At 37.9% G+C, this 24,581-nt stretch overlaps 1 protein-coding gene across 5 annotated transcripts in view; it reads right to left on the minus strand.

Annotated features, from left to right (window-relative positions):
• The window catches only part of qkia (QKI, KH domain containing, RNA binding a), an 84,106-nt gene that overhangs the window by 57,046 nt on the left and 2,479 nt on the right, over window positions 1-24,581 (minus strand). For all 5 annotated transcript variants that reach the window (XM_056476899.1, XM_056476898.1, XM_056476904.1 and 2 more), the window contains exon 2: window positions 2,967-3,109. In XM_056476899.1, the coding sequence (XP_056332874.1) occupies window positions 2,967-3,109 (143 nt within the window). The remainder of the gene's footprint in view (window positions 1-2,966; window positions 3,110-24,581) is intronic.

The following is a 24,581-nucleotide window of genomic DNA, read 5'->3' on the forward strand; positions in this document are numbered from 1 at the left end:
CTAGAATCGTGAATTGAGCTCAATGTAAAGCAAGATCCCTTTCCTCCTGAACTGTAAAGAGATTAGGTGTCAAACCACAGGGTGTTTAATACACAGAAAGTTTGCGCTATAAAACACCAATAAAATGCATTCTATCCAACCGAGAGGCAACCAAGAAAGCATTACTTAAATATAAAGACCACCGAATCACCAATCATGGACACTTTATTCTCAATCAAGCTGCAGATTGGATGCCCGAGCTAACTCTCCTGCCTGAAAGAGCATATCTCAGAGACCGTGACTGAAGTGAATGCTAGCATTTCCCTGCTCAATAACGGCTACAATTATTCTTCCTTTCCCTGCGTGTTTAGAACATTAGGGTGGAAATGTCTGTGTGTGTGTATGTGTGTGTTGTGAAACAGTGACTCATGCTAACCACCAGGGGGAAGAATAATGAGGCGAGACTTGCAGGGAACACAGTGAGAGAGAGAAACAGATTTGAGGGGGTCAGCTGGGGATTCTCTGTACACTGTGTGTGTGTGTGTGTGTCCGCCCACTTGCTTTTGCTAAAACACACAAACAGCCACTATATTTTCCATGGCATGACGGAGCTGTGGTATTCATTTTATACCAGTCAGCCATGTTTTCCAATAGCTGTGCCTGCTATTTTGAGACGGACAGTCACATGAACACACTCTAAACACTGATACGATTAAAGACAATATGGAAAGAATTTTCCACACCATGACACATTTACCCTACAGGATAACTGAACTAAATAGAAACAATATTTGAGTGAGATACTGATTGAGCTACTCTGTAGAGTCTTACAATTGCAAACAACAGCATCCCAAAAACATCTGATTAATTATATACTACCATTCTAAATTTGTGCGCAGAGTATGAATATTTTAAACAAGAAATTTATTTAGTAATGATGAAAATATTTATAAGTGTTTAAGACATTTATAATGTCATTATAAATCTGACTCTAAAAAACTGAAAGATAATAAATACAAATAAATTAAACTAGCAAAGCTTATTTGACCATTAAGAAATGTTCTGGAGCATTAAATCAGACTTCAGTGTGACATTACAAAATCAATACAATAAAATTGGGCAATAAAATCGGTATTGATATTTATTGACTAATAACGATTAAAAAAAAGAAGATTCTGTATGTAGTTTCAGTATGAAGGTTATAGCTTTATTAAAATGTGGCTGCTGAGCGTGTGTCTTAGAAGGAATGGCAATAAGTTTAGCGTGTAAGTTTGTCATTTCCAATGGAGTTCAACATCGTGTGCAAGTGGCATTTTCCAGTTACACCTAGCTAAAAACATCGGAACTTTTTCGAATGCTGCGAGCGCACCGCGATTCAGGTAGAACTAACCAATCTGCTTCACACTTTGTATGGAATATACACATTTCAGTAATAATAGTAGATTTATTACCTCAGACAAACACAGCGCATCCAAACACTGCAGCGCTTTTTATTTTTCTCCATAAACTTGCATTGGAGTTGTAGCAATGGTTTGTCCGTTTGTCATGCTTTGAGGAATCGCTTGATGGTCGCCTCGTTACATAAGACGGCATAGAAAATGGTAAAGGAAAGCATCACTCGCGCTTGTCACTTCAGGTCAGAATAACAACAAAATAAGTGCCATATGGCAGCAGTGAGGATATTGTAAATAAAAAGAAATGTAAGGATGTAGCCAGAGTGGCTTTTTGGTTTCTTTTCTTGTGCATCCCAGCCACTAGCACCCCATCTGAAAGACTGTTTAGCATAGGGGGTTATATAGTCATTCAACTTCACAATTTGTAATGTTGCAGTATGTATTTGAATAATGATGGCTGCTTCTTTAACTTAAAGCTCAGATTTGATTATCATATTTGTTTACAGAGTTTGAGGCTTACAGTATCATCATTATTGACACTTTACCGATGTTGATCTACCTTTACCACTCTACACACTCTGTAACATTTTATTTCTCAAGTTTAAGTCTCTTTAACACTTATGTTTATTTTATTATAAAGAGATCAGATATTTTGTTGAAATATTTTTGTTTTTGACTATTAAAACTATTTGTCTAAGTTATTTTGGTCAATTAAAATAAAGTGGTTAAACAGCAAAAAATCCTAATATTCCTTAATGGATTGTTACATGAAACATGATATCAGAATTTTATTTTGCAATATCACCCAGCCCTATTCACAATACTGTTTTTACAGCCTAAGTGAATGTACACACACAGCTTTCTGGGTCACACAGAGGTGAATAAATTTCTCAAGTAAAGCAGTTATTATTACAGGAAGCGCTTAAAGGTAAAGGCCAATTTAAAAAAGTAACATTCTGCAAAAAATGCAGATAAGCAGAGCAGTAGCTCCCATCGTAATTAACTCTGCTTCCAACTTGGAGAAACCTGGGGTTACGTGTGTGCATGTGGGTGTGTGCTGGTCCGCTGGGACGGATGGGGTGGCCTTTATCAGGGCCGTCAGAGGGAAAATGCATTTCATGCTCTGCTGACCCCCTTTTTCCTCTCTCCTCCCCTCTTCTCTTGTCCACCTAACAGAAGAATTAGCCAGCAAAATTGCTCCCTGTGTGACACGGCCCACCAGAGTGTGTGTGTTTGTGTCACAGAATGCGAGAGAAATGTCAAACACAAGCATCTAAACTTCAAGCTACATTATATGTGTGCACTGGAGGAAACCCTTCTCTTAAACTCCACAAATACACTCAAAATAGATCCTTCTCTACTACTAGAACAGGGCCTGTGGCATTGCGACACCGTTTCCAGCTGCCTACAGAAAACGAATACAGGAAAAACTACTACTGCTGAACTAGCTTATGAGGAGGAGTTCTCATTTACACACAAACATCATGATTCCTCCCTGCTAAAGAATCAGGAATGAACTATTCACCTATAAATTTCATTAGACCGTATAACTGCCTATTAGCTTTTAATGCAGGACCTTCTTGTGATACTTACATCTGGGTACTCTTTGACCGGTACGAAGAGCTTCTCCTGCAGATGTACGATTGGTCCCACTGGCTCTGGTAACTCCAGTGGGTGTTTGTCCACCAGACCGTTGACAGAGTCGTTATACATGTCTTTCCTCACTCTGGTTATCTCTGCAGGTGACAAAAACAAGATGACATGCATATCAGAAATGATTGAGTCAAAACAGGAAAGAAACAACTTCAAATTACAACACTCCCTGCATTCTTGCGAAGTTCAACATATTTTGCACATTTAACCTTAAATTCAGTTGATTCTCAAATTTCACAGCAGCAGGAAATCATATACACACAGTTTGATCTTTTAAACAGACTCTTTCATAGATGGTAGCCCCTGATGAGGTTAAACTGCTGCTGCCAAAACATGATTAAGCTCAGGATGTCCATTGCAGTCTCACTTACACGTACACAACAACCTTCTCATGATCTTTCCCTCCCTCACACAGAGAAGGGGTTTGGTACAATATAGTGAGGTAAATGAGTTGATAGTTAGGGTCTGAAACAAGCAGATGGCGCAGCAGGTACATGCACACACACACACACACACACACACACACATAAACAAAATAAATAACTACACACCACAAGTCAACCTGTTGTCATGGTTGTCCAAAAGTGCAAAATGAATCATGCAAACATTCCAAACATCCAGGAGATCTGTGACATTCTTGAGTGATGAATGTCCAGGAATTCAAACCTGCTGCTCTTAAAAATGTTCTTGTAAGAAGTCTCTAAAGAACATCATAAATATACACAATTGCTAAACGTTTCCACAAAAAAAAAAAAAAAAACCTTTTACCCAACTTAATATTCCTGTTTCTTTCATGCAACTCACTATTTTATTTGAAATATGTCTTTAAAACAATTTGTTCCGATATTTAGAATACATTTAATTAAATTAAAGCTTGGGTAAATGATGACTGCAATGTTCATTAAAACATCTGTATTAATAATGGCAAACTAACAAGCAAGCAACACACAAAAATAAAAACAAAACCCCATCAAAACTACTAAACATGTTTTTACAGCCAATTCCTCCATCAAAAGAACAATCATGTTCGTATGTTAGCTATTATAAGCATCTTTACTACAACAGTAAAGATGACTTCAAACTACATATAAGGATCACAATGTACATAAAGGCAAACTATACTGTCCAGAGTTCTCGACAGTTCAGGAATGGCGGTGTTCTGATGATTTGTGTTACCCACTCACATTGTGCCACCAGCCGTGTGATGTGAAGCAATAATAATCACCCAAACATAGAACCATACAAATATAGTGTTGGTTGCACATGCTTGGTGAATGAGACCCAATGTATTACCTGTCACTTTTGGTCTATATAAACCATCCTTGTTGAATCAAATTATTACATTACCAAAAAAATTATATTAAAATGAAAAGTAGTTCGATCTGGCTTATCACATTTGACTACAGTGGACAAATGAAATCGCATGAAAACTTAAATGATAAAATCCTGAAAGCATGTGTTGCACTCGGTTCTGTTTGTTACTACACACACTTCAGCAGCACTAACACATGTTGTCAGCTGTCACAGAGCAGTATCGAGGGGGAAAAACGTGGGATCACAGCATGACTGGAGTTTACACACTAGAGAAAGCTCTGACAGAGTGTTTGACGGCTAGTAAAGTGTGAGCTCTAGGTCAGTCCAAATTCAAGAGGGAATACAGCATTTGGATTTCCTAAAGGACAGCTGGACTCATCTCACTGCAGTTCTGAGTGGTTGATAGATACCCTAAGTGTGTGGCCTAATAGTTGTGTCACTTTTATAAACGCTTGCATTTCCCTGTTGATGGCAATCCCTATTTAAGTCAATAAATTTGCAGCCTTCCCAGTGTAAACTAGTATATTAAAAATGACTGAAAACGCTGGGTGTGTGTGTTTCATGGGGCCACTGATTCCTGTGAGTAGCTGAAAAGTGATGCAACACTGAGATCAGAACAACAGCAGCTCGTGGCCCATGCAAGGATGAAACCTTTACCATAAGCCGTCTCCTCACACACACATGCAATGAGTCCCTCAGGAGATGACACAACTGCTGCAAGTATATTAGCCACATTTACAGAATTCAATCCATCTTCTCTCTCTTGACCCCAGAGAAACCTCATATTCCTCCACCCTTCTCTTTTTCCATCCCTCACTTCGCCCCCTGCCTCTCCCTCCACCTTTCTTCCCTTTAGAGCAGGAAGGATTTCTCTCTGCTTCTCTGGAGTAAGTGCGCTGCATGTTTAATATTCCTGGACTGCTTAAGAGTATTTTCAAGTAAAAGCAGGAATTAAAAAAACTGAAATATCCTCAACTGAACCAAAAATGGGTCATGAAGGAGAACGTGCTCATTTAAATCATGTAGCAGGCTCCCTCAGTGTACATCGCTCACCGTGTGACCTTTCAATATACATCAGAAATAGATGTGCAAGTGCAAAACGATCATCTACGGTGCACATTACTTCATTTGTAATGTTTTATTTTCATCTGTCTGCCAAAAATGCATACATGCACTCAACCCTCTCTCCCTAAAAGCACACTTTTAGTGTGCACTTAAAAAAAGAGCCAATGAAAAATAGAAACTAAAGTGTTTCTGTCTTTTGGCTGAACGAGAGAGGCGCAGCGAAATGCCACATTACCATAAAACAGCAGAGAGAGAGAGAGAGAGAGAGAAAGAAACAGAGAAAGAGAGAGAGAGCGCAAGTGAACGCTATCGAGCACATGCCATTAGCAGGCACAAACTCTAAGGCAAGTCCTAATTTCAGTGCCCAGACCACTAGTAGTCTAATAGTTAAGTAACTCTATTGCCAGCACAAAGGTCGCCATTTAAACTCAACTAAAGGGTGAGGCAGGAATGTGGAAAAGCGGTAAGATCACAGCTTGGTCTCTCATAAGCGGGACACTGAGCCCTGCAGTTGCCTGGGGGTCAGGCTGCTGGTCTGTGGTTGTGTGTGTTGTGACCGCTGAGGGTTTAAGTTTGAGAAGTATGCTGCTGATGTGTTGCAGGTTCCACTACCCATAAATAAACTACAGGTCACTGTGTAGTTATATAAAGGCAAAGTGGGCTACCCTATACATTAGTGTAGAAGAAAAGGATTTATATATGCATTGATTCATTAAAAAAAATCATAATACCTTTCTAGAATCCAAGTATTATTATTTTAATATATAATGTTAAAATAATAATATTTGGATTCTATAAATGTATTATGATTTATTTTATGAATCAATGCATATGTATATCGTGAAAAAATGGCCGTGATTTCAACAGAAAAAAAAATATACGAATGCTACAGTAAAAATCCATAACCTGGTTAACAGTATGTAAATTGACATTCCCAGAATTCCCTGCACAGCACATCACTTTTTATGCTTTTTGTTGACAATACTATGGATCTTTTTAGTTGTTTCCCCATCAGTTACGCATATTAGAGATTTATTTTACACCTAATGTTGATCATCTTTATTTCATGACTTTAAATTTTATGTGTGTTACCATACTGGTGTTTAGTAGCTGTGTGACTAACACTGAGCACCTTCTATATACTGATACACTTTTCTGCTAGTGAGAAAAGTTGTTTGTGATCAGCAATGGTTCATTGTGTAACTTTCTCATCACCCCCTGCGTATGGCTGTGTTAACATGTCTGTGTAACAAAAGATATTACCTCTATACATTAATGAAATATGGTAGTTTACTGTAAAAATGAGAAATTACTTTTACGGTTTGTACTGTATTTTTAATGGTAATATACTGGCAACCACAGCTGCTGTTTTTTTTACCATACATTTTACGGATTTATTTTTTAAAGTGTATATATTATTATAATTTTGCATGTACAATTGTGTATAAACTAGTGTAATTTTATTAATGCATTTTATGGCACATTAATAATCATTTCAATGCAACTAATTTAGTGCTCCAGAAATATTAACCTTTTTCAGTGGATGAAAATGGTAAGAAAAAAATACTAACAATGTGATTTCTGTTTTACAAATAAATCTTACTGACCTCAGACACTTGAACATGAGATATCTGAGCAATACTGTACATGAACTGCACACAGTAATACAGTAGAGAACATGTGCAAATCTAATATTAATAAATGGCAAACTCAAGCAGGAAACGCACAAAAATAAAAACAAAACCCTCCTTAAAACTGCTGAACATGTTTACAACCAACTCCTCAATAGAATCACCCTGTTCAGATGTTAGCCACTATAAGCATCGTTACCACAACAGTAAAAATGGGTTAGAACTATCCAGTATATAATGGTCACATTGTATAAAGATGCATTCCATGCTGTCCAGAGTTCTTGGCCGTCCAGGAATACCAGTGTTCTTTTGATTTGTGCTGCCTGCTCTGATTGTGCTGCCAGCGATGCGAGTCTATAAGATTCACCCAAACTTAAACCATACAAATATAGTGTTGGTAGAACATGAATTATCACATCACTGGTCTCACTCCCAAATGACAATACAAGGTGAACAAAAAAAGGTTAAGAACTGTTAAACCTGCAGCTTTTAACATGTCTTAGGACTAGTTTGGAGCATTTAAACAAGCGCTTTTGTAGTAATTAATAATTAAATAGGGGTTAGAGATGATGCCAACCACAGAACACTTCTAGAACTGTCCATAGGTATTTTTTCCTTCACTTTCGTTGATTGGTGAAGTTTTACCAATTCTTCCTGGGCTTGGGAATTGTAAAGCTGCCCATCGATGGATTTGCCCTTAAGTGTTTGGACTTTCAGCAGTGAAATTTAAACCATTAACTAAACTAAACTGAACTTTATCTCTGAAAACTGGACTGACACAGTTTTAGTTTACTAGAACTTAGGTTAAGCTGCTATGACACAATCTACATTGTAAAAGCGCTATAGAAATAAAGATGAATTGAAAATATCCGTGTGTCTATGGATTCGATTTACATATAATACCAGTCTAAATATTCTCAACAATCCATAATATTTCCTCCACTATGCCAGAAGAAAATGATACTAAAATACACTAGTTTTATTGCAGGCAAGCACAACAGCTTTTCAACTATCAGAACAATAGAGTATAAACCTCAGCATAGTGTACAATCCTGTTTCAAAGGTGTGAATTTTCCATTTCTCATGAAAAACCTTAATTGATAAGAGGAGGATGATGATGTGGAGCGAACGGTGAGAGTTTAAAGCGGCGGTGATTCCACTGCTTCTTTAGTGGATGCTACACAAAAGGATGGAGAGTGCTCAAAGCTCTTTAAGATTAAAATAAAAGAGAGAGGTGCTTGAAATGAAAGTCCGCTGATGTACAAGTTTTTCCACTTTGAAGCAATGCACTTCAGCTATCATAAAGCACAGCTGGCCTCTGCAGCCAAAAGATTCCAGCTTAATGCATTCACCACTTTATTCAGCCTGCAAACGACTTTATCTCAACAGACATTTCAATTCTGCGCCTAAAAACTCCCAAACAGAGAAACGAGAGGATTCTTTTGGGAGAAAAAGAAAACAGTACGCTCGAGATACGGGCCCTCAGAGAGTGTGGAAATTTCTCAGTCTTATCAAATGTCCACACCTTTTTTCAAGTGTAAAAATACTCTTCCTCTAAAAACCAGAATTCAGTATATTTCACTGCTGACGGCCAGCAAGTAAAACTCCTTGCTTTCAGAAATGTTTGCTCCGTGCATGAATTCTGTGAACTCAGCACTGCATTTCATGTTTTGCAGAGGAGAATATTTTCCTGCAGCATTAATATGGCTCTTCTGGAAAAATATTCTGCCCAGTTTAAACGAGATGCAACAACTTGTCAAAATCAGTTGATGGGAGCTTGTTTACGCAGGTACAACGTGTAAGAGCCTCTGAATTTTCTTGGAGTCGTCCAAATTTATGTCATAAAATATTTAACATTAAACATGCAGGAAAGACATCATTAAAGAAATATCTCTTACAAAACAATTCTGGATACTAAATGTAAGAATACATGTAGAGTTCATCATACCAGAAAATGAATAGACAAACTCAAATGATAATATCCAGAGAAAGACACATTTAATTCAAATATCACTAGTTAGCATTGACTGATCTGATCCTAATGAACTGACTTTTTTTTTATTATTATTATTTAAGCTTTTTTCTTTCACATGACTAGAGGCCTAAATTAAAAATTGCTCAGAGCATCACATTTTCACAGGGACTGTCTTTTGTAAATATTGAGGATAAACATTCATTATTTTAGGCAGCGTTTCAGCATTTTACAATAAAGAGAAAATAAGGGAGCAAGAAAAAAAAACACAGCTAATGAAACAGGTGAAAAGTCAAGAGCTCAGATGGTTGATGCCGCCATGCACCAAGTCAATGTAATCAGTTACCAGAAACCAAACCCCAAATTTCCACGTCATCCTACAGAAAGGAATTTACTAACAATTCCAGTTCCAGTTCCATGTTATGATTTTTTTTAACTGATTTAAGTCAGTCAAGCGTCTGAACATGATTAATGGAAGAAACCCTTGAGGGATTATTTCTATTCAATCATGAATGCCATTTATTTATCTGAGTTTTGGTTGGCTTTGATTTAGGGCTCAGCTGATAAACAATACTATATCGAATCGAGATAAAATTTATGTCAATAACAATGATAAGCTCTCTATATTGATATAAGAGCCAATAACACAACAGAAATGTGCAACAATCTAAAAGAATCTTAAAGTGTGTAGATATTTGAGGTGTACAGAATTTTCGGCCACCTTTGTTGATTAATTTAATGGACCATTTTTGTGGCTTCAGTCATTGTTGGGGTACTCTTAAAATCTGGAAGCATTAACAATTTATATCGAAATATATATGCAAAATAATTATCGAGATTTCATTTTTGCCATATCGCCCAGGTCTACTTTGATTTCCATTGTCTGAAAAAAAATAATAATTTAATTTAAAAAATGTATTTTACGTTCGGCAGACAAGTTTGCGGTAACATCAAGTTGACAGAACAAATAATTTCTGTAAGTATTTATGCAGGCCGTTTAAATGAGCCACTAGCAGAACCACGCAATTTAGCTGATGAAGATTTCTTATTTTAATCTTTAGAATTACTGACCTGAATGTGTCCCATGCAACCAATGCCCAAACCAGAACTGTTCAGAGCCCCAGAGCCATGTCTACCTAATGTCCACCACATTAGAGCAATAGTAGTTTGAAGGCATTTACAAGCCAAAGCAAACATTTGCAGAAAGTTTGTTTTGTCATGCTTATTCAAACCCCTGAAACCAACTCTAAACAATGTTTTGGCCTGATCGTGTTTGAAATTGTGCCATCAGTTCATTCTTTGATTTAGCAGCTTACATTAACAACAGTGTAAAAGAGGTAGAGAGACCAGTGCTGTACGTTCTCAAGTAAGCACAAGCTCACTAAACATTCTAGGATGAATGAGAAGGTGGTTATGAACTACACACAACCAGAAACACACACCTCACTAAAAGCCCCTTGAACAAAAGCAGACACACTACAAAGCTCAAAAACATGTCCCAGAGCTGCACTTTGATGGAGAAACAGAGCGTTTCAGTTCAGGCCAGAGAGTTCATGGAAACAGAGATGAATCCAAGTGTGTCTGCACCAGCCATGAGGAAACACATCAACTGTACTAGAAGCTTCGACACGTCATCAAACGAAGAAGAATAAAGGGGGGGGGGGAGGGGGAGAGAGGCATTCCAGTGGCAGAAGATAATTTTAAAGACCGCCAATATGTCCAACAACCAACAATACACAAAGATTATTCATGTAGAGAGACCCTGCCAACAAAAACAGGTGTTTCTGAGTTACATGATATCAGAAAGACTGAGGATTAAAAGATTAGAAAGCTGGACATTAGCGCTGGACATGATCCCTGACCAAACACACTCTCCGATCTGTGCTTCATCTCCCTGCGCATTCCCAGATTGTCCTGCTGCAGTCCGGGTTTCCGCAGAGCCATTATGAGGAGCTAAATTTAGCAGGGAGGCTTGTCACACTTGATGATATGGTGCAGGGTTATAGAGTAGAGCTGTTGAGGAGGGGGTGGGCTCGGGTTATCATTCAGGACGAGGGCACAGCACAGTTACTGCGGTGGTTTAATGACTACCCAGCAGGACGCAGGGTCTAACCACAGCCTGTAGATTACTCTTACACCTAAACCATATACTGCACAGGGAATCCAACAGCTTCAAAACTCCTCTGGTCACAGCTGGTCTGTTCAGAGGCAGGTTGAGTTTGGGACACTGGGGAACAAAAGAACTGACACAGCACAGCCGATTCAGCCAAATACACATGAACGCACAAGTGTTTCCCGTATCGCTATTCAGACATGGTGCTGCTGTTGAATTACCACTGCAAAATATTCATTATCCGAGTTGTGAGTTTGTAATCTAAATATAGTGTGATTGAAGATTGTGTAATAAGAATAAAATAAATAGACTACATATCTACCCACTGTACTAAGTGTACAGCAATTAATCGAAGCGGTGATTGTCATGCACATCTTATCAGGCAAGTACAGTGTGTGATCTGTAGTAAATCTCCACTGAAGGCCAGAGGGCACTCTTATGTAAACCCCAAATGCCTACAAAAGGTACCCAGGAAATCTCCATTGTGTTGAATTATTAATAGCTTTCATTGATTCAGCATGACTAATAAACACGCAACTATAGAATCATTACACAGAGGGATTCATTTCAAACACTCAACTGAATGTATGAGGTGAGTTCGCAGTAAAGCAAATGTTATTTTATGTGGTAATTTCACTTGCAGCATTTACTACACAGGGCTGTTGTTCTTTGGGAAGCAATGAAAAAGTTCTCAATATCACAGAATGGTCACATCAACTCAATTTAATTTGATTTAAAACAGACTTTAACATAGCTTATCAATGAACCTCAACTTCATCTGCACATCTGCTGAAGGATTACTAAAACTCACTTTACTGACAAAATGAATAAAATAAATAAATAAATAAATAATTAAAATTCACCTTAGATTAACTGTCTGGCACTCCTGTGAGCACGAACAACAAATATTCATTGTGAACTCTTAGACTGATTTAGGGCTGCAATACATATCATTTCAGCATCGACGTTGCAATGTGTGCATCCACAATAGACACATCGCAAGATATGCAATGTTGAGTTGAGATCATAGATGACCAGAAACCACAGGTCAAAACACCGGAGACACTGCAGAACTGAATAATAATAAAGTAAAAGTTTATCATCTGCATGTGTTTTTAAGGCCTGTGACTATTTCAGCCTTTAAAGAGAGTTTAAAGCATTTTAACAGGGCATAAGTTTAATAAAGGCTCATTTTATTGAATTATTTATAAGATGCAGTGTTATTGTACAATTGATAACTCAATTTCTTTTGAATTCTGATACTCTCTCCAAAAAAACAAGCCACGGTTGAATTCACTTTAATATTTACTCCATTTTGTTAATGACTGTAGTTCGTTTATTATAAATTTACATGGAAATACATTTATATTTCACTCCTGCACAAAATAATTTCAATCAATCTGAAGTAATGATCTAGCAAATAGAGTTATTTAAATCATCTGGTGAAATTGTATTTTTATCGCAATAAATATTGCAGAAGCGCATATCGCAATGTCAAATTTTCCCAATATCGTGCAGACCTAGACTGATTCATGACACAACAACTGATTTGATTCACACAAAAAAATAAGGAAAAAACCCTACTTTGTTACAAATGATAAGTCTATATATAATTAAGTGAATTTAATAAGCATTTTATTTCCCCCATTTACTAAGTATCTTAAATGGTGTTTTGACAACATACTAAATCTTTTTCTTTGTTTGTGGCATTAATAAAATACGAGGGCAGGAGGCACAAACACAGATTTCAACTATCTAAACTCTTAACTAACTTAACTATCTAAAAATCACAACAACTAAACGAAACCTGTGCAAGCTGAAAGACCAAGATGCTTCAAGGACTTTCTCGCGCTCTCTCTCTCACTTACACACACACACAGGCATAGCAGATGTTTCTGGAATTAAACAGGTTGTATTAGTGAGATAAGAGAAACTGATTATACCATTTACAAATTTACAGATAATTCACTTCATTTGCCATATGACTTGTTGACTGAACTCCATCTGTGCATGCACACACCGACACAAGCACAAACAGGAGCTTCAGTGGGATGTGGATTAGAGGAATAACAGGAAGCAAAAGGAGGATGCTGAAGTGGTGCAGAAAGGAAAAGCCATCGATGTTTTAACAGACCAACAACTGGGGTGCTCAACACTTCCTGAGGGCGTGTGAGTGTTCAGAAAAGAGGATCCTGTGAGATTAGCATGACATACAAGTGAACGGCCAGAGGTTATACACCAACAACAAAATAAATAAAGACTGTGCTTTTTAACATTAGCATGCAGATGATAAAGTTGGCTATTCTATGCATTCATAAGCAGGGCTTTGATTGGCCTTAAACATACACACCAAAAGTAATAAACTTGCTAAACAATGACAGGAAGAACTGAATGCTTAAGCAGGAAGGAAGGAACCAGTCAGTAAATGTGCTAACAGTAGATAGTCAAACGCCACCTCCCTCCTGGACAGGACACCCGCTTATCCTCCTAAAACATAGTGACAAACTTAGTACAACAAAGCAAAAACAAACAAGAAATAAATTAGGATCTTTGCTTGATTCCCTTCCATAGTTTGTTCACACAACAAAAGTGTAATATGGCATATTGGCCTAATGATTATTTTTAATCAGATAAAACTATGTGAAGAGCTGATGAAATGTAGAAAAAACTGGAAAAAAAATTGTGGTCACAAACAAAAATCTCCTGAAAGAGTTAGTTCACCAAAATATGAAACTTCTGTCATCATTTACTCGCCCTTCACTAGAGTTTCTTTCTTTAAACACAAAAGACGATGTTTTAAAAAGAGCTTTAACCACTGACTTCCATAGTATTCGTTTATCCTACTATGGTAGTCAATGGTTACTGTTTTTTTTTAGCTTTATCTTATTTATTTTCATTTTTGGGTGAGCTATCCCTTGAATGAGGACATGTTTCCACTAGCTGTATAGAATTATAATTGTAAATATGATATGGAAAAAAATATATGATTGAGTATTCTATCCTTTTTATGGTCACATCTTGACAGCATGTTCTGCTTTTTTCATTTGATTGCATTTGGACAGCCTTGCTTTTAAATTTTAGTTGAACTGACGGGAGTTTGTCTTGGATTGCACGTAGATTCACATGTCAAACTTATTCAATTGAACTATTCTAACAGCAATCAAACCCTGAAACCAAACTTTTCAAAGCCACGCTTATTGTGGTATCAAAAACACCAAAATCCACACCAATCACCAGCAGTTTAAAGAGATCTCTGATGTGGTGGTCAAAGCAGACACAGCAGACAAACCGCCATTGTGTGCATCTCCGTTCAATTACTCTTCCTTTTCATCATCCCTTCTTTTTCCCTATCTTCCATCTGTGCGAGATGGAGTGGCAGGGCTGCATTCCTCTGCTTTTAATTAGCAGGAAATGAGGGCAGCCAATGACAAGGACCATTTACACCAGCCAACGAGAGAGAAGAGAGGGAGAGAGTGAGATCTCAAGGTGCTAGTTTCACTATGTAACTGATCTCATAAGAGATGCCTGGGGACACAGGATGGCAGACAACACGAAGTGCCATCCTTCACGGGAGTAGTAATGACAGCAAAGTACTCTGGGTAACAGCACACAACAACAGAAGCTCCCAGACAAGCCTGAGCACGAGCATGTATGACAGGAAGGAGACTGTCTGCCAGTCTTAAAGACCCGTTAAAGCTATTTTATCAAATTAAAGAGTGAGAGGAGTATATCATTAAAACTCTGCACTCTGATGGTGCATACATGTAATATTTAGGTATCTTGTGCAGTGTATGTCACAAGACCAAACCTGTATTCCCAGAGAGATCGGGTAGATGTTTATCAAGGAACTTTCAGTGCAAAACAGCAGATGTGTAAAACCAGTTCATTGGCATTCTAGACTGAAACTCTGCTTCAAAGTCCAAAGACCAATCAGAGAGCAGAGCATCCTGGAGGTTTAGTAATTAAAATCAGACAGCCCACGGCAACTTAAATAAAAATACATATTTACAGAAATACTTTGCATGTGTGACATTAAGAGAGAGAGTTTGGAGACGAAATGAAAACTGACTGAAATTCCAGCATTACATGAACATTAGCAAAATGTGATTCTGCCCTCCATTTACATGAAAAAAATTCATCATGTTGTGACTCAGCAGCTGTCACAATGACTCCTGTCCACCTCAAGCTTTTAGCTGAAGGTCTTAAGGACAGCAACAGAAAGATGCAGCGAGAATGGAAAGAAAGTGTAACATACTAAAAGCAGTGTGCGCATGAGACTCTTGACTAATACAAACAGACAGACCCTGTTATAGACTTTAAATGTGAACAACAGACTTTAGTTAAAGAGAAGAGATGCAGTCCCTGGCACAGAAAGAGAATAGAGAGCAAGAATAAAAATGGTATGTGGAGACACATACCAGGTGCAAGGATTTATCTGGAATACGCAGGAAAAAAGGTTGACTTTAGCCCAAAACATATTCTGCACAACCATCTACAAAATAAATAAATTAAGAAACGGAAGTAATGCATGTCTGTGGTGGACAAGGACAACAACCCATTCAAACACTAAAAAAATAATAATCTTAACTTATTTTTTATAAGTAATAATCTATCTAATAATCTTTATAAAATAATCTTAAAAAAAAAACGCATTTATCTCACGTTGAAGTTAACGTGATCAAAACATATTTGCAACAATGCATGTAATGCTACTATTAAAAAACAATGCTGAACAACAATACATTTGTTAAAAGGACTTCTAAACTCGATTACGGTTAACGAACGATTATTTCATTTATTTATTGATTTATTTTGCCCTTACAGTTCACTGACAGGTTTTGTACAGTACATATGCTCACATATTACAAGTCACAGATTTCTGATTGAAACTAATTACTTGATTTTAAAATAAAGGAAAAACACGCACACTATGATTACTTATTAAACATCAGCATTGAACAAATTAAAACACACTTTTCCTAAAACCAACAGTCACTTTTCTTAAAAAAAGGGAACATAACTAACTTGCACTTTGGGAAACAAAATAAATTATTTTCAGTGTTTTTCACATTAATAAGAAGAAAATACGCAATATCTCTTCTAAATGAAACAACTCTTGCATATCGTGGAAATAATATTTTAAACAGTGCATTTCTTGTATCTTCTGTAAACAAATATTTCCATGTAAACAATTTTATTGTAATAGCAAACATGCCGCCTCATGGCATCTTAGCGCAGCTTCCAATCATCATCATCAATGTAGTGTCAAACATGCGATGTAGTTACATTTAAGAGGTGCGCTGGTATTTGACTGCACGAAGGCTGTGCCGGACCATACCCGTTCGCTCTACGCAGAAGTATAAATCAGCCTTAACAGAGTGGGGTCACGTGACTTCACACATGGTAGAGAAAGCAATTGAACAAAATGATCTCGAAATTTTTTAATTGTTTATGGGTTCTGAATGTCGATTTCGATTACTTTAATCATCCAGCCCCAGTTTATTTGTGTTATTTTCATACTGCGTACAGACAACATTTCACATCCAATGTCAAATCGCAATCCTTATCCTAAACCCTTTTACACCTTCAGGAAATGGTCAAAAGATAAAATCAAAACAGCAATTTTCAAACGTTATTTAAATAAAGACATTTAGGTAAAAAACCTGCTTTTTGAATAAGTAGAAGTTAATTTCGCCAATCATCTGAAGGTCTATGTTGTGCTGACAAGCCACATTAATGACTATATAATGGTTGGTTATCTCTACAGAACAACTCCACATAATCATGTAGAAGGCATTTATGGCTTCCCTTCCCTGAAAAAGAGGCCGCACACACAAGTGCTGTTCATATCAGGCTTATCTAAACAACTTCAACCATAAAGACACATGCATTTATGGTCTCAATCAATGCTTTGTGTGGCTACTGTTGTGAGGTTTGCTGAATGTTTGAAGAGTGAAGGAATGCAAAGCCTCACACAATCGGTTTTGTGCTGGTCTCACAGGTGGAGCAAAAAAGGTTCAAACAGGAAACTGTAACTGAGGTCACGTCCTGTATGCCAAAGCAGTGATGTCATGTGTGTGTGAACAGTGAAGATAACATAAAGCTTCATTGTCCAAAAGCAGACAGGCTGTGAAACCACATAGACTCTCACCCACCCCCCTCCATCCAGACTGACCTCATTCACAACACACACACACACACATTACTTGTCTTTCTACGTCTCTTTTCCTCTCTTTTCTGCCACCCAGTTCAGTTCGACCCTGCCATCACTCTCTATGCGCACAATCAATCTGTTGACCCCACTAGCGCACTAACCATGCCCACGTAGCACAGTTGTGACATGGTCTTGCTCTCCCATGATGCTCTTTTGTTTTTGACACATTTAAGAGCTAATTAAGCACAAATGCAGCAGTGTAACAAGAAGCTAGCAGACAAAGAGAAAGCTTTGTGCAGCATGAAGGGACGACATTGGCTTCTCTGTAGAGTTTGACAGCGGGATTGATGGAGGCCGATATAACATGCACAGCGAAACAGACCTCTTTCTTTCCACACAAACTGTTGACTGTAGTGGAATGTTAAAATTACAACAGGTGACTAAGCTTCAGTGAATAATCTTTTTCAGTTCAGAACAGACACACACATACAAAGCTATAAAAGCTCACACACACACAGTTGCAGCATCATCTGCCTACAGTGAAACAGCTGTTTATAGCTGTTGGTAAAGGTGCTAGAAGTAACAGTCAATGGTTTGTTTTATAAGGTTGGTCAATATTTCAATTTTTTTGTAGAATGTGTTCTGGAACGCTGCTGAACATTCAGTCCATCATTCATGTGTGACAACCAGATTCCAACGATACATATGTGTCTGTTTATAAAAAAACATGAAATATGCTGTATGACAAGAAAATCATAGTCATGATGCACTGAGTAAACCATACACTCCCTTTTTACAACTGCATAGGTCATATGTAAACTGCTGTTTTGGGTCAGTTATTTTTGGTCATTTAAACAATCTAATAATTGATCAACAGTGAAATTAAAGCTTCTAAGTTTCAAAAAAAATCTAATTCAAATACATACTAAGAACACGAAGAATCATATTCTATTCTATTTAATATTCTATTATACTGAATGTTAAAAGAAACATTTGTACTTAAGAATTGCAACATTATAACATCATTTTAAACATGAAGAGTTTATTTCGAGAAAGCGTAACCAAAAATACAACTAAAATAAAATTGAACAAATAGCTATTGTTAATTTGTAAATATTAGTTGCGCTAGACATGGGACGATAACCAGTTTCAAGGTTTACAGCGGTTTTGAAAAGTCAAAAAATAAATAAATAAATAAATAAAATAAAAAAAAATAAAAAATAAATAAATAAATCACAAAAATTTTCTGCTATACAGTTCCTAAACTATATGTAAAGGCTAAAAGTGTTTGTTTTGATGTGTTGTAAATACAAATGATGATAGCAATGAAGATACAAACTAAAGAAGATAGCAGAAGTCAGTGATTTATTTTAATTATTTAGCCTGATATGTTTACTGTTCCAAAATATTATAAATGTTTCCTAAAATGAAATGTATATAGTGGGAAACAGTACTAAGCCATTTAAAAAGAACTTATTTTAGACCAGTAATCACAATACTGTGATATCTTTATCAAAGGTTATCATACTGTCAGAAACTTACACTGGCCCAAGACTAGTTGCATTACCTAATGGCAAAAGTAACATAACACAGAAAAAAATCCAAATAAACATTAAATAATGATAAATTAAACATTCACTAATATTTGACCATAAAATGTACTGAGATAAAGTCCATTCATAAACAAATAAACAAACTGCATGAAAATGCAAGGACACTTCCTGTGTTTCAGAGCGAAAGTAAATATCACATACATTTACAAACGAGAATGATGGCTAAAGAGGAACTACAGATGATGATCTGTATAGAATCTGTCTATCAATCTACAGTAGAAAAGACACAGACAAATAACCCGCTTATATTACAATGACATCTGTGCTCTCCCATGAGGCTTGGTGCATGGTACGCTCTGATTGGCCCTCTATTAGGCAACACTCAAAAACAGACTGGGAGGGGGAAAAAAAACATTTGCTTTGGAGACACCAATTTCTGAATTGAAATAAAACCTGCCGTGTTGCCTATCTGCTGCTGAGAGTGAATCGGAGGTGAAGAGTTGAAATCACAGAGTGAAACAGTCAAACACAACCACCTCCGGCCAAGACCAATTCGAGGACCATTTCCCAGTCCGAGAGAAATAAGCGGGATCATTACTACGCCTAATTAAAGCATTTAAAGAGACAGAACATTACAAACATTACACAAATTCAATTGCTTAATGAATGTGTAGACGAACACTAAGGAATTCTGCTGTCTGATTTAGCCAAACAATTCCTCTGTTGCTCAATTAGAGAGAGCGAGAACTCGAGGAAAATGCAAAGACAAACAGTGTCTCCAAGCTGCTGGTTGTAAAACAGAGGGGGGAAAAACAGCACTGAAGTGGCATGAAAGAGGAGTGCGAAGGGGTGTGGAGATATTTCAGGCAGTTGTGGAATGTGAAAGGGTGAGGCCCTTCCCCCTGCTTTGGAACGAAAAAGAGAGAGAGTGCGCAAGAGCGAGTGGATAAACAGCAACTGCTCCTGGACAGAATCTCCAGACTACTCTCAGTAAAAATACAGACATACACAGACTCCTGCCATCAAACCACAACTTTTTCCTAAGAAACTTCTTTGGCTCTTATGAAAAGACCACTCCCTTTCCAGAAAGCCTGAATCAGCCTCTTCCTGTGTGAGCTGGCCCATAAAAGCTCTGTTGTTCTCCTACGGGGAGCACATGAGTGTGAGTGTTTAGGAAGTTAGTGACCAAGTCTGAATCATTGCATCAGCTCCAGCCTATCACAATCCCAGCTCTGGTGGCAAAAATGAGAAGTTGTGATCTGGCTTCACCAGATGACTTGAATAGCTCTATTTGGTAACGTGCATCTATCTACATAAAATGTCTATCTGTCTACATCAAATATAATTAATATATATATCATGTGTAGACAAATACAAAAGAGCAAAGTAAAAATGAAATAAACCATGCTTTATGGTTTTCTGGGTAGTCTTAAAGTATCTGTAAAATATGAATGTCTTCATTGTGCTAATAATTATATAAAAATTTATCTTTAAAGATGACCAAAATCATCTGTTGTAAGCTGTTTGGACAGAACTGCGTGTAGGTATGGTGTGTCCACAGTCATACTGAGGTCATATAAAGACACTTATTTATTTTTTAGTTTCTGACAATAAAATAGGATCTAAATCCCTCCCATTTTGAGGCCCACTCCAACTTGACGCAGAAGTGTGGTTTCCCCGCCCAATTGATTTACAGCCGCGTATTAACATCTCTGGACGTTAAATCAGGTTTACTTTTAACATTAACATAACAGATATCAATACAGCAGTGGATATTAACGGTGTATCCTGTCACATTTGCTGTGCAAAAACAGTGCAAGGTTTAACGTGTACACTGTGAGTCTGCTGCATGCGTGTGTGCATGCATGAACTTTGTAACAGCATTGTGTGTGACTCATTGCAGAAAGGCTTGAATTAACTCCACAACAAATACATCAAATAATCATTGGGAAAGTTCTTACTGTCTGCCACTGTGCTGTTGATCTGACACAGCCGAGGCGGAAATTGAGGCACACCCTGACAGGCATGTATGAACAGTGGGCTAGAAAACTAGCATTAAAGGCACAGGCAATAAAAACAGCTATGTTGTGTACAGAGGAGAAAGTCCAATATTCTGAAAGGTATAATAAATAATCTGATGGGTGTTTTGAGCTGAAATTTTACAGACACATTCTGGAGACACAATAAGACTCATCTTAAATAGGTGGCCTTAAAGTTACAAATGGTATAATTTATTAGCCCTTGAATTAGCTTAAAAAGCTTACACCGCCACAGGCCTTAAAAACATACAAAGGAATCCTTTCACTTTAAGTTTAAACTTTGCTATGACTCCATAATATTATGAACTGTAGTGTAGTGGTCAACGATAAGCAGAACTGGACGTTGCCGATCCTGTGATGTGACTATTGTGGAAACGCACATTGTAATATCGATGCTGAAACAATATACTGTACAGCCCTAGTTGCAAGTGTAGCATCTAATTAAATTCTTCACCACGCTGGAGCGGAAAAGTTGTAGAAGGGTGTGTGCGGGTATCTGTGCAGTGTCAAGCGGACAGCAATGCTGGCAGGGCAGAGTCTGATAAGAAACCCCTGTGCTGGTGAGAGAGAGACCCCCTGATAAGGGGCACAGCCTGACGCTCACAGACATGACTTTATCAGGGGCCACACAAGGGCCAAGTCAGGGGCCAGTCCACCCCCCCATCCCCACACACACACACAACCACCACCACTGGGGGGGAGGGAGGGAGAAAATGAGCGAGACTCCTCTGTTCCCTGCGCTAACCCTGTCAACCTCTTCCTGCTATCCAATTTATCACCGCCCAGCAGGACATAGAAAAAGAGTGGAGAAACAAAGATAGAGAGAATAAAATTATCTGCACACTCATTCTCCTGAACCCTGGCTCGAGCAGAGTACCTGAGCTAATGGATCTAGCTAGCTAATTAAACCAGATGCTGTAAGGGGCTCCCATGGGTCTCAGCCTATAAGAATCACTTCCTGTTCGCACCCGGAATGACCTCAAGCGTGAATGCTGCATCTAAATTACTATAGAGTCCTGAATGTAATGAAGAAATTACTACTTCAGCATTGATGAAGACATAGGTACCTGTACAGCATGCAGCTTATATACGGACCAATGGGAATCAAGCTTTTTGTATCTTTTATTCTAGGCAACAATAAATATAAAAACAGCTATACTAAATTACTTATACTGTCGTGCATTAAATTGATTAAAAGTGACAGCAAATAAATTTATAATGTTACAAAATATTTGCATTTTAAAAGAAAAGCTGCAAAGAAGAAAAATTCTGGAATAACTTTTATGTATTTCAATGCTGAGAACAATAAATGTTGCTTGCTGCTATTATTGTTGCTTGCAACTATTATTAAAATAAAATTGTATAAAATATAAGTGTATTTTAGATCAAATTGAAGCAACCTTGGTGAGAATAATCTACTTTTCAAAAGCATTCTTACCAACCCCCAATGTTTTAAGTGTGTAAATATTTCTAAGAAATACAGAAAGCACTTCAAATCTAATTTCCAAAAAACCAGCGTGACCATTAGAAATCAAGATCTTTAACCTTGACTCGTTCCTTTCATAGCGGCGTCCATTTCTGAACACTGGCACTGGACTCAGCTGCCACAGACTTATCAAAGACAGCTCTAAAAACACCCGCAGGGTCACCTCTGAAGAATACAGGCACGCTGCAAACCTGTCTTTCTCTCGTCAGCCTGACACGCACTCATACGGTGTGAGGAGAGGGAGAGCAGTTGTCTTATGTATGGAACAGAAAGGGCGACGAGCGAGACGCAGGGTGTTGGTTTTCCTTTGCCATGACAACAGCTGCAAACACTTACAATCAATTCCAGTTATGAGCGTTTGTGCACAGCTGCCACCAGAACTCTTACAAGGAGACAAGCCAGATATCAGTCCCACATTTCACCTCCAAACCCCCACAAGTGGTCTCTATCATCCAGAAGTGTGGAGTTGAAAAGAAATAAGCTTCTGCACACTGAAAACTCCATAACAACAACAGTAATGTTTAATAAATTCCCTTAGATAGTATTATCTGTCTAGCCTTCTGCACAACAACAAACTCGTATTAGACAGTTTATCAGTGGACAAAAAAGCTAATTACAAAAATGTGGATAATAACTATGACTTTTTGGCAAAACTTATCTTATAATGATCACGTATCTGGTTAAATGTATTCGACCACCATGTGAGTATTTATGCCACAAAAATAATTCAACAATGCAACTTCAACTATGGAAGTTGTTAAACGTCACTAAGCTAAAATCAATTCAGCTCCCATTTACACTTGTATTTAACATTGTCCATGCATGTGAAAATACTTAACAGGTGCAAAAAGGTCCTGAATGCTTTCTCAGCTGCTCTGCAGCATAAAGGGTGGTTTATAGTACTGCGTCAAGTGATCAGTGTGACCCAAGGCACCTGCCCTGCACGTAGTCACGCATTTATACGTCTGCATGCTGGTTGTGTTGCTCAGCAATAACACTTTAGAAACACTAGGTGGCAGTAGGTTTTTGTTGTTCTGTGTCGAGTTTCTTCACAGGTATTTTGCTTTTTCTAAATACTACAAGTAGCTCAAACTGGCTCACTCAGAGGCGGGAAGTGGCGGACGTGCAACAACCTTAATCATAACGTAAACACAAAACAAAAGTTTCCATCTGGAGCTACGTCACGAAACTCTACACGTGTAAACAATTGCTCCAACTGGCTCATGGCTCTCAGCACCACCCACTCTTGTCACAGGTACTAAGCCGACCAATCACAAAGCTTGCGCTACACATTGCGACATGTAATTACATTTTTGAGATGCGACCGCATGAAGGCTGCGCCAGACCATATGCATGCGCTTGACGCAGTAGTATAAATCAGCCTTAACTCATTCTTGTTCCCCTGTGGGAGCACAGAAATAGACAGAAACCTGAAAACACACAGTTAAAAATGAGCGCACAGCTCCCTAGAATCCATGACCAATCAAAACATCAGCCAATTTGTCCATTTTGCTATTATTCACATCAATAACTGTGTCTGATTAACAGGAGAAACCATCTCGTCTAGTTTCAGCTCAATAATCTACCACCTGCTTTGCCAATCGATATTGCATATTCCATTCTTTAAATATGTGTTCAATTTTGATAAATATTGTTTATTTAATAAATGTTTAAATGGCATATCACCCTGCTGTCTAGACATCGGCATCAGGCATTTAAAAACCATATCATTCTGATGTAAAGCGGAGGTCAGGAGAGATAGCAGAAGCTGTGCGTAGCAGTACAAATTTCCCTCCCTACGCATTAAGTCTGAGTATTTACCGTTACAAATACATGACTGGCCCACATCACCCTGAGCTGCTCATTTGCATAGCCAAATCAGTATGCAAATTCAGCTGAGCGCAGCAGAGATTTTACACCTAGTCCAATCCATGTGTGTGTTCAAAGAAATGTGTGTCAGAAGGAAGAAAAAAAAAACATGAAGGATAAAGTTGTCCTTGGCAGTTTCAGCTCATTTTTGACTGGATTGAGGAGAACAGATTACAGCAAGAGAAGAGCAAAGTTCAGGTAAACAGAGCAGAATGAGTGCAGATACACAAACATGAGGCTGTATTACTGCAGGAGGAACTAACACCTCGCTGTTTGGTGTCAGAGCACACAGCTTCATGAGAAAGCTCACATGGAGACACTATGGGACAAAGCAGAAACTTCTTAAAGAAACACATCTG

This window comes from Danio aesculapii, chromosome 17 (assembly GCF_903798145.1).
Source record: "Danio aesculapii chromosome 17, fDanAes4.1, whole genome shotgun sequence".
Taxonomy (NCBI): Eukaryota; Metazoa; Chordata; class Actinopteri; order Cypriniformes; family Danionidae; genus Danio; species Danio aesculapii.